Source organism: Oncorhynchus gorbuscha, linkage group LG14 (genome assembly GCF_021184085.1).
Source record: "Oncorhynchus gorbuscha isolate QuinsamMale2020 ecotype Even-year linkage group LG14, OgorEven_v1.0, whole genome shotgun sequence".
Taxonomy (NCBI): Eukaryota; Metazoa; Chordata; class Actinopteri; order Salmoniformes; family Salmonidae; genus Oncorhynchus; species Oncorhynchus gorbuscha.
In genome coordinates this window covers 2185151-2196750 of record NC_060186.1, presented here as the reverse complement: position 1 = coordinate 2196750, position 11600 = coordinate 2185151, and the positions used below count along the sequence as shown (strand labels likewise).

At 48.3% G+C, this 11600-nt stretch overlaps 1 protein-coding gene across 1 annotated transcript in view; it reads left to right on the top strand.

The window, feature by feature from the left end:
- cnot4b (CCR4-NOT transcription complex, subunit 4b) overlaps positions 1–11600 on the top strand; it is a 72924-nt gene that overhangs the window by 18893 nt on the left and 42431 nt on the right. The window contains exons 7-8 of the mRNA XM_046299528.1: positions 7213–7245; positions 7530–7654. Of these exons, the coding sequence (XP_046155484.1) occupies positions 7213–7245; positions 7530–7654 (158 nt within the window). The remainder of the gene's footprint in view (positions 1–7212; positions 7246–7529; positions 7655–11600) is intronic.

Below are 11600 nucleotides of genomic sequence, written 5' to 3'. Positions count from 1 at the left end.
AATGCTGTTGGAAGTGGAAGTAGACATGAAGATACTGAGTTTACAATGCTGTTGGAAGTGGACATGGAAGTGGACATGAAGATACTGAGTTTACAATGCTGTTGGAAGTGGACATGAAGTCTCATGAAGATACTGAGTTTACAATGCTGTTGGAAGTGGAAGTGGACATGAAGATACTGAGTTTACAATGCTGTTGGAAGTGGAAGTGGACAAGACACTGAGAATGCTGTTGGAAGTGGACTGAGACATGAAGATACAATGCTGTTGGAAGTGGAAGTGGACATGAAGATACTGAGTTTACAATGCTGTTGGAAGTGGAAGTGGACATGAAGATCAGAAAGACACTGAGTTTACAATGCAGTTGTTGGAAGTGGACATGAAGATACTGAGTTTACAATGCTGTTGGAAGTGGAAGTGGACATGAAGATACTGAGTTTACAATGCTGTTTGGAAGTGAAGAGGAAGTGGACATGAAGATACTGAGTTTACAATGCTGTTGGAAGTGGAAGTGGACATGAAGATACTGAGTTTACAATGCTGTTGGAAATGGACATGAAGAGGAAGTGGACATGAAGATACTGAGTTTACAATGCTGTTGGAAGTGGAAGTGGACATGAAGATGCTGAGTTTACAATGCTGTTGGAAGTGGAAGTGGACAGATACTGAGTTACAATGCTGTTGGAAGTGGAAGTAGACATGAAGATACTGAGTTTACAATGCTGTTGGAAGTGGAAGAAGACATGAAGACATGAAGTCTGAGTTTACAATGCTGTTGGAAGTGGAAGTAGACATGAAGATACTGGACAATGCTGTTGGAAGAGACATGAAGTGGACATGAAGATACTGAGTTTACAATGCTGTTGGAAGTGGACATGTAGACATGAAGATACTGAGTTTACAATGCTGTTGGAAGTGGACATGAAGTCTCAGAAAGACACTGAGTTTACAATGCTGTTGGAAGTGGAAGTGGACATGAAGTGTCAGAAAGACATGAAGATACTGAGTTTACAATGCTGTTGGAAAGTGGACATGAAGTGGACATGAAGACACTGAGTTTACAATGCTGTTGGAAGTGGACATGAGTGGAAAGTGGACATGAAGACACTGAGTTTACAATGCTGTTGGAAGTGGACATGAAGAGGAAGTGGACAAGAGAGAATGCTGTTGGACATGAAGAGGAAGTGGACATGACAACACCCTTCTGATGTCCTATCCTCTCACGGTTTAACCCGTCTGCTCACTCTGCTGTTTCTCACTTTTACGACCAGCAACATTTCCCCCATGTCTGTCCTCGTTGTTTCTGTCTGGCCTGATATAGTGGTGTTTGATTATCACACAGCTGCTACTGCGAATGGTTTCACTCAGTCTTTAAGGGATAGGGAGGGAGGGGGAGGGGAGGGAGGGAGGAGGGAGGGAGAGGGGGAGGGAGGGAGGGAGGGGAGGGAGAGAGAGAGAGAGGAGGGAGGGAGGGAGCATTGGTCAAACAAAGGCTGCAAAGAGATGTCTTGAGCTCTGGTCGAAGTGGACGGAGAGTGACCAGAATGTCAAAACTATCGTCGCCCAGCAGCTCGGGCCACAGAAACCACCAACACAACCAACCACTTCCCTCTTTTACCCATCTCACTGCCCTGGACTCCTTCCACAGAAACCACCAACATAACGAACCACTTTCCTCTTTTACCCATCTCACTACCTGGACTCCTTCCACAGAAACCTCCTCACTACGGATCAGAAACCTCCTCGCTGCGGATCAAACCCCCTCCTCGGATCAGAAACCTCCTCACTGCGGATCAGAAACCTCCTCCTGCGGATCAGAAACCTCCTCACTACGGATCAGAAACCTCCTCACTGCGGATCAGAAACCTCCTCACTACGGATCAGAAACCTCCTCACTGCGGATCAGAAACCTCCTCACTACGGATCAGAAACCTCCTCCACTACGGATCAGAAACCTCCTCACTGCGGATCAGAAACCTCCTCACTGCGGATCAGAAACCTCCTCACTGCGGATCAGAAACCTCCTCACTGCGGATCAGAAACCTCCTCACTGCGGATCAGAAACCTCCTCACTGCGGATCAGAAACCTCCTCCCTCACGGATCAGAAACCTCCTCACTGCGGATCAGAAACCTCCTCACTGCGGATCAGAAACCTCCTCACTGCGGATCAGAAACCTCCTCACTGCGGATCAGAAACCTCCTCACTGCGGATCAGAAACCTCCTCACTGCGGATCAGAAACCTCCTCACTGCGGATCAGAAACCTCCTCCTCTACGGATCAGAAACCTCCTCACTACGGATCAGAAACCTCCTCCTGCGGATCAGAAACCTCTCTGCCGGATCAGAAACCTCCTCACTGCGGATCAGAAACCTCCTCACTGCGGATCAGAAACCTCCTCACTGCGGATCAGAAACCTCCCCTACGGATCAGAAACCTCCTCACTGCGGATCAGAAACCTCCTCACTGCGGATCAGAAACCTCCTCACTGCGGATCAGAAACCTCCTCACTGCGGATCAGAAACCTCCTCACTGCGGATCAAAGCCTCCTCACTACGGATCAGAAACCTCCTCACTGCAGATCAGAAACCCCTCACTACGGATCAGAAACCTCCTCACTGCAGATCAGAAAACACCAACATCACAGATCAGAAACCTCCTCACTGCAGATCAGAAAACACCAACATCACAGATCAGAAACCTCACTGCAGATCAGAAAACACCAACATCACAGATCAGAAATCATGGAAATTATTTTATCGTTCCGACTGTCTTATTGTAACAGTTTTGGAGCGTAATTGACCGTTGTAACATGATTATAACAGTTATGTTTTGATGTGTAGACTAAACTACATTCCCAACAGCCCCTCTGTTTTCCTCTGTCCGTCCCAGATTCTAAAGAGACCCGAGTATTTTGTGAAGTTTGGGAAGGTCCATAAGGTAGTCATCAACAACAGCACCTCATCGGCTCACAGGTATGGGGGGGCGGGACTTCCTGTGGGCGAGGATGATTGACAGTAATGTTGTAGTTTAAATTGATGGCGTTTGATTGGTTGATGGAGTGCATTAGAAATGTGTTACTAACACAATATACAGCCATAACACCAGTACAATGAAAATACATAAAGTACATTGATTGATTGATTAACACATTGATTGATCCATTGATTGTCTTGGTCTTGTCCCCCAAGGGCCCCAGTGCCAGTGCCTATGTCACTTACATCCGCTCAGAAGACGCCCTCAGAGCAATACAGTGTGTCAACAACCTAGTAGTAGACGGCAGAACACTGAAGGTAAGTTTGGGAAAATATACCACGGTATGTACATCTAGTTAATAAGCATCTCTAGTCTGGGCACAGGACCAAGCGATAAGCATCTCTAGTCTGGGCACAGGACCAAACAATACGCATCTCTAGTCTGGGCACAGGACAGAACCATAAGCATCTCTAGTCTGGGCACAGGACAGAACCATAAGCATCTCTAGTCTGGGCACAGGACAGAACCATAAGCATCTCTAGTCTGGGCACAGGACCAAGCGATAAGCATCTCTAGTCTGGGCACAGGACCAAACCATAAGCATTTCTAGTCTGGGCACAGGACCAAGCGATAAGCATCTCTAGTCTGGGCACAGGACAGAACCATAAGCATCTCTAGTCTGGGCACAGGACCAAGCGATAAGCATCTCTAGTCTGGGCACAGGACAGAACCATAAGCATCTCTAGTCTGGGCACAGGACCAAGCGATAAGCATCTCTAGTCTGGGCACAGGACCAATAAGCATCTCTAGTCTGGGCAGGGACAATAAGCATCCTGGTCTGGGAAGCGATAAGCATCTCTAGTCTGGGCACAGGACAGAACAATAAGCATCTCTAGTCTGGGCACAGAACAACACAATAAGCATCTCTAGTCTGGGCACAGGACCGAACAATAAGCATCTCTAGTCTGGGCACAGGACCGAACAATAAGCATCTCTAGTCTGGGCACAGGACAGAACAATAAGCATCTCTAGTCTGGGCACAGGAGGAACAATAAGCATCTCTAGTCTGGGCACAGGACAGAACAATAAGCATCTCTAGTCTGGGCACAGGACAGAACATTAAGCAGCTCTAGTCTGGGCACAGGACCAAACGATAAGCATCTCTAGTCTGGGCACAGGACAGAACCATAAGCATCTCTAGTCTGGGCACAGGACCAAACGATAAGCATTTCTAGTCTGGGCACAGGACCAAACGATAAGCATCTCTAGTCTGGGCACAGGACAACACAATAAGCATCTCTAGTCTGGGCACAGGACCAAACGATAAGCATCTCTAGTCTGGGCACAGGACAACACAATAAGCATCTCTAGTCTGGGCACAGGACAACACAATAAGCATCTCTAGTCTGGGCACAGGACAAAACAATAAGCATCTCTAGTCTGGGCACGGGACAGAACAATAAGCATCTCTAGTCTGGGCACGGGACAGAACAATAAGCATCTCTAGTCTGGGCACAGGACAGAACAATAACCATCTCTGTATTAGATTAACGTTTGAAATGTCCGCTTCTCTGATGTGAATTTCTACACCTTTCACACAGGATTTATTGTGTGTTGCTGTAATAACAATTGTGTGATGTTTTTAAATCTTCTTTTCAAACAACCCCATTTTTATTTTTTATTTTCCTTTTTCTTGTCGGCATTCGCCATTTTAATATAGCCACTGCTTAGCCGGCAAGGAGGAAGAGACGTTCAACTTTGACCCTGTTGTTGGTATCGTTGTCATGGTGAATAAAAAGTGTTGTCAGATATGTTCTGGTAATTATATGAGTGATAGAGGAAAATATGTTTGAAATTACTAATTATGTATACATTCCAATCAGAAACTGACTAGTCCAAATGCTATAATGTACTGTCCCTCTTGCTCCCTTTCACAATTGTATATAATGTAGTCAGGAAGTTAAGTAACAATGAAGGTCTGTTCTTTAAGTTCATTCAGTTGTACAAATCTCCAGGTGGTGGGAACGGGCCATCTCCAAAATGGTCGGGAATGTTGATTTATGCTGACTGGCCTTGACTTCGTGCTGATAATGCGGAGGCTTGAGAATTAGAGGGGCCCTCTGTTTGTGAAACGGAACGTTTGGAAACGCTGACGTCATTTTCAGTTTATAACCTGTGGTAATGTGTGTGAGCATTCAGTACTCATCAAGAATAAATGCTGAACTTGTTTTTAAGACTGGTCTCTTACTAATTCATGCAAATGATAAACTTACAACTTATCATGAATTAGAAATGAGTGCGAATTAAATTGGTTTTGGCAATAAAACATAAGGGAATTTAAAATTCCTCTATCAATTAGCTGGCTAGCCATCTGGATAGCTAGCTAACAAGAGAACCAAAAACATTGTCTATAAAAGTTGATTTTAGTTGTCATATCCTGAATACATTTTTAAAACCGATTTTCTATTTGGGTGCGAAAAAAAGATTGTGTAGCATTGTTGGTTTATGCCAGACTGGCGAGATGTCACGCCCAGACGTGTTGTGCCATTTGTGTTTATACTTTCTCATAATGACAAGTTTGATGTCAGACAACAACAATAGAGTGTCCATGATTGAATGCTGCCAAAGCAGGTAAGAGGAGAGGTTTATCCTGAGGCGTAAGTGACTTTTCATCTTGGTTTGAAAAGGGGTTTAACTTGAACTTTCTTGACTAAATGAAGGCGTGTTCCCTTTTCTACTCGTTCAATCAAGGTCCCTGTCTTGGGGAATTATTGCCAAGCCTGTTGTACATGTGGATATCTCGTGCATAGTTTGACCTAACGAGCTGTCGTTGTGTTCTACAGGCTTCTTTAGGGACGACGAAAATACTGCAGCTAACGAGCTGTCGCTGTGTCCTGCAGGCTTCTTTAGGGACGATGAAATACTGCAGTTAATGAACTGTCATTGTTCTACGGGCTTCTATAGGGACGACGAAAATACTGCAGCTAACGAGCTGTCGCTGTGTCCTGCAGGCTTCTTTAGGGACGATGAAATACTGCAGTTAATGAACTGTCATTGTTCTACAGGCTTCTATAGGGACGACGAAAATACTGCAGCTAACGAGCTGTCGCTGTGTCCTGCAGGCTTCTTTAGGGACGATGAAATACTGCAGTTAACGAGCTGTCGTTGTGTTCTGCAGGCTTCTTTAGGGACGACGAAAATACTGCAGCTAACGAGCTGTCGTTGTTCTACGGGCTTCTATAGGGACAACAAAATATTGCAGCTAACGAGCTGTCGTTGTGTTCTGCAGGCTTCTTTAGGGGCGATGAAATACTGCAGCTAACGAGCTGTCGTTGTGTTCTGCAGGCTTTAGGGACGATGAAATACTGCAGCTAACGAGCTGTCGTTGTGTTCTGCAGGCTTCTTTAGGGACGATGAAATACTGCAGCTAACGAGCTGTCGTTGTGTTCTGCAGGCTTCTTTAGGGACGATGAAATACTGCAGCTAACGAGCTGTCGTTGTGTTCTGCAGGCTTCTTTAGGAACGACGAAATACTGCAGCTAACGAGCTGTCGTTTTGTTCTACAGGCTTCTTTAGGGACAAAGAAATACTGCAGCTAACGAGCTGTCGTTGTGTTCTACAGGCTTCTTTAGGGACAACGAAATACTGCAGCTAACGAGCTGTCGTTGTGTTCTACAGGCTTCTTTAGGGACAACGAAATACTGCAGCTAACGAACTGTCGTTGTGTTCTACAGGCTTCTTTAGGGACGACGAAATACTGCAGCTAACGAGCTGTCGTTGTGTTCTGCAGGCTTCTTTAGGGACGATGAAATACTGCAGCTAACGAACTGTCGTTGTGTTCTACAGGCTTCTTTAGGGACAACGAACTGTCGTTGTGTTCTACAGGCTTCTTTAGGGACGACGAAATACTGCAGCTAACGAGCTGTCGTTGTGTTCTACAGGCTTCTTTAGGGACGACGAAATACTGCAGCTAACGAACTGTCGTTGTGTTCTACAGGCTTCTTTAGGGACAACGAACTGTCGTTGTGTTCTACAGGCTTCTTTAGGGACGACGAAATACTGCAGCTAACGAGCTGTCGTTGTGTTCTACAGGCTTCTTTAGGGACGACGAAATACTGCAGCTAACGAGCTGTCGTTGTGTTCTACAGGCTTCTTTAGGGACGACGAAATACTGCAGCTACTTTCTGAAGAGCATGGGGTGTCCCAAACCTGACTGTATGTATCTACACGAGCTGGGGACGATGCGGCCAGCTTCACTAAAGAGGAGATGCAGGTAAGATGAACAATTTCAATACTTAGGAAAGGCTCTTTCTCAATTCATCTTTCCTCCGATCCTCACCCTGCTATCTCTAACCTCCTTCTCAAAACACATTGTGGAATGGTTTGAGGGACCTGGGACCTTCTCCTCCAATAATGCTTGAGAAGGAGACGAGTAGATGGGATGCGATGAACTAGGAGAATTTGAAATGGAGTCCCAAGATTGTAGTAGTGTTCGACTTCACAGCAGGTGTTTTATCTTTCTAACGTGATCCTTTGTGTCGCTCTGTTGTCTGTCAGGCAGGGAAGCATCAAGAGTATGAACAGAGGCTGTTACAGGATCTGTACCAGAACCCCAGCTTTACCACCCAGACCTCAGGAGGGGAGACGACCAAGAGCTCTAAACCCAGCTGTTTGCAGAGGTAGGCTAATAGCTCTAAACCTTTACAGAGGTAGGCTAATAGCTCTAAACCTTCAGAGGTAGGCTAATAGCTCTAAACCTTCAGAGGTAGGCTAAGAGCTCTAAACCTTCAGGGGTAGGCTGAGAGCTCTAAACCTTCAGGGGTAGGCTGAGAGCTCTAAACCTTCAGGGGTAGGCTGAGAGCTCTAAACCTTCAGGGGTAGGCTGAGAGCTCTAAACCTTCAGGGGTAGGCTGAGAGCTCTAAACCTTCAGGGGTAGGCTGAGAGCTCTAAACCTTCAGGGGTAGGCTGAGAGCTCTAAACCTTCAGGGGTAGGCTGAGAGCTCTAAACCTTCAGGGGTAGGCTGAGAGCTCTAAACCTTCAGGGGGTAGGCTGAGAGCTCTAAACCTTCAGGGGTAGGCTGAGAGCTCTAAACCTTCAGGGGTAGGCTGAGAGCTCTAAACCTTCAGGGGTAGGCTGAGAGCTCTAAACCTTCAGGGGTAGGCTGAGAACTCTAAACCTTCAGGGGTAGGCTGAGAGCTCTAAACCTTCAGGGGTAGGCTGAGAGCTCTAAACCTTCAGGGGTAGGCTGAGAGCTCTAAACCTTCAGGGGTAGGCTGAGAGCTCTAAACCTTCAGGGGTAGGCTGAGAGCTCTAAACCCTCACAGGGGTAGGCTGAGAGCTCTAAACCCTCACAGGGGTAGGCTGAGAGCTCTAAACCCTCACAGGGGTAGGCTGAGAGCTCTAAACCCTCACAGGGGTAGGCTGAGAGCTCTAAACCCTCACAGGGGTAGGCTGGAGAGCTCTAAACCCTCACAGGGGTAGGCTGAGAGCTCTAAACCCTCACAGGGGTAGGCTGAGAGCTCTAAACCCTCACAGGGGTAGGCTGAGAGCTCTAAACCCTCACAGGGGTAGGCTGAGAGCTCTAAACCCTCACAGGGGTAGGCTGAGAGCTCTAAACCCTCACAGGGGTAGGCTGAGAGCTCTAAACCCTCACAGGGGTAGGCTGAGAGCTCTAAACCCTCACAGGGGTAGGCTGAGAGCTCTAAACCCTCACAGGGGTAGGCTGAGAGCTCTAAACCCTCACAGGGGTAGGCTGAGAGCTCTAAACCCTCACAGGGGTAGGCTGAGAGCTCTAAACCCTCACAGGGGTAGGCTGAGAGCTCTAAACCCTCACAGGGGTAGGCTGAGAGCTCTAAACCCTCACAGGGGTAGGCTGAGAGCTCTAAACCTTCAGGGGTAGGCTGAGAGCTCTAAACCCTCACAGGGGTAGGCTGAGAGCTCTAAACCCTCACAGGGGTAGGCTAAGCTCTTTAGAGGTAAACACTATCCTGGGATCCATTTTGATACCTGACGCTTGACTGATGTCTTTTGAAGAGCTGAGATTGACTCGTGTTACATTCGTCTCCCTTCTCTTCCCCCCAATTACTCACTATTCCTTCTTTCTCTCTTCCCCTGTTCGCTCTACCCCCTCTTCGCTCGCTCGCTCTCTTCTCCCTTCTCCTTCCCACTCTCCCCCCCCCCTTCCCCTTCCCACTCTCTTCTCCCTTCCCCTTCCCTTCCCACTTCCCCTCTCCTCTCCTCCCTTCCCCCTCCCTCCCCCCTCCCTTCCCCTTCCCACTTCTCTACAGATCCAACAGTAACAACAGTCACGGACAAGACGTGTGGCCAGCGTTACAACCCACGGGGAAGACGACCAACGGTCTATCGGAGCACAGTAAGAGCCCGCCGTCAAACGGCGGCGGCTTGGACACTGACCGCATGACACCGGACGGACCAGAACGTGACGTTGGCCTGGGCTCTGTGACTGGCCTCTCGCCCTTCTCCTCAAGCCGTGACCCCCCAAGGTAAAAGGGCCGTACACACTTCACTCGAGCACTTTCGAGTACCTAAAATGTTGCATGGCGCTGGTCTACGACGCTCCCATCGCTCTGTTTGTGTGTCTCAGTCTTTAACAACCATCCACTGACATTAACTCCCAAAACCAATTTTACACACAGCTTCTGTTCTAAAGGCCCCATTTGAAATGTTTTCACACAAAGAACAATGACTAACATGAGAAGTAGAATTTTAATTTATCCTGTTCCCGGGAAACAATCTCCTTCAAACCTCCTCGATGCTCTACTGGTTATCTCTCGTCTGCTGGTGTTGCTGTTATCTCTCGTCTGCTGGCGTTGCTGTTATCTCTCGTTAACAATCTCCTTCAAACCTCCTCGATGCTCTACTGGTTATCTCTCGTCTGCTGGTGTTGCTGTTATCTCTCGTTAACAATCTCCTTCAAACCTCCTCGATGCTCTACTGGTTATCTCTCGTCTGCTGGTGTTGCTGTTATCTCTCGTCTGCTGGTGTTGCTGTTATCTCTCGTCTGCTGGCGTTGCTGTTATCTCTCGTTTACTGGCGTGGCTATTATCTCTCGTCTACTGGCGTGGCTGTTCTCTCGTCTACTGGCGTGGCTGTTCTCTCGTCTACTGGCGTGGCTGTTCTCTCGTCTACTGGCGTGGCTGTTCTCTCGTCTACTGGCGTGGCTGTTCTCTCGTCTACTGGCGTGGCTGTTCTCTCGTCTACTGGCGTGGCTGTTCTCTCATCTACTGGCGTGGCTGTTATCTCTCGTCTACTGGCGTGGCTGTTCTCTCGTCTACTGGCGTGGCTGTTCTCTCGTCTACTGGCGTGGCTGTTCTCTCGTCTACTGGCGTGGCTGTTCTCTCGTCTACTGGCGTGGCTGTTCTCTCGTCTACTGGCGTGGCTGTTCTCTCGTCTACTGGCGTGGCTGTTATCTCTCGTCTACTGGCGTGGCTGTTATCTCTCGTCTACTGGCGTGGCTGTTATCTCTCGTCTACTGGTGTGGCTGTTCTCTCTCGTCTACTGGCGTGGCTGTTCTCTCGTCTACTGGCGTGGCTGTTCTCTCGTCTACTGGCGTGGCTGTTCTCTTGTTTACTGGCGTGGCTGTTCTCTCGTCTACTGGCGTGGCTGTTATCTCTCGTCTACTGGCGTGGCTGTTATCTCTCGTCTACTGGCGTGGCTGTTCTCTCGTCTACTGGCGTGGCTGTTCTCTCGTCTACTGGCGTGGCTGTTCTCTCGTCTACTGGCGTTGCTGTTATCTCTCGTCTACTGGCGTTGCTGTTATCTCTCGTCTACTGGCGTTGCTGTTATCTCTCGTCTACTGGCGTTGCTGTTATCTCTCGTCTACTGGCGTTGCTGTTATCTCTCGTCTACTGGCGTGGCTGTTCTCTCGTCTACTGGCGTGGCTGTTCTCTCGTCTACTGGCGTGGCTGTTCTCTCGTCTACTGGCGTGGCTGTTCTCTCGTCTACTGGCGTGGCTGTTATCTCTCGTCTACTGGCGTGGCTGTTATCTCTCGTCTACTGGCGTGGCTGTTCTCTCGTCTACTGGCGTGGCTGTTCTCTCGTCTACTGGCGTGGCTGTTATCTCTCGACTACTGGCGTGGCTGTTATCTCTCGACTACTGGCGTGGCTGTTCTCTCGTCTACTGGCGTGGCTGTTCTCTCGTCTACTGGCGTGGCTGTTCTCTCGTCTACTGGCGTGGCTGTTCTCTCGTCTACTGGCGTGGCTGTTCTCTCGTCTACTGGCGTGGCTGTTCTCTCATCTACTGGCGTGGCTGTTCTCTCGTCTACTGGCGTGGCTGTTCTCTCGTCTACTGGCGTGGCTGTTCTCTCGTCTACTGGCGTGGCTGTTATCTCTCGTCTACTGGCGTTGCTGTTATCTAGTGGAAAGCCTTCCCAGAAGAGTGGAGGCTGTTATAGCAGCAATGTTCCAACATCTAGTGGAAAGCCTTCCCAGAAGAGTGGAGGCTGTTATAGCAGCAATGTTCCAGCATCTAGTGGAAAGCCTTCCCAGAAGAATGGAGTCTGTTATAGCAGCAAAGAGGGGACCAACTCCATATTAATGCACATGGTGATGGAATGAGATGTTAGACGAGCAGGTGTCCACATCCTGTTGGTAGTGTAATTTAATC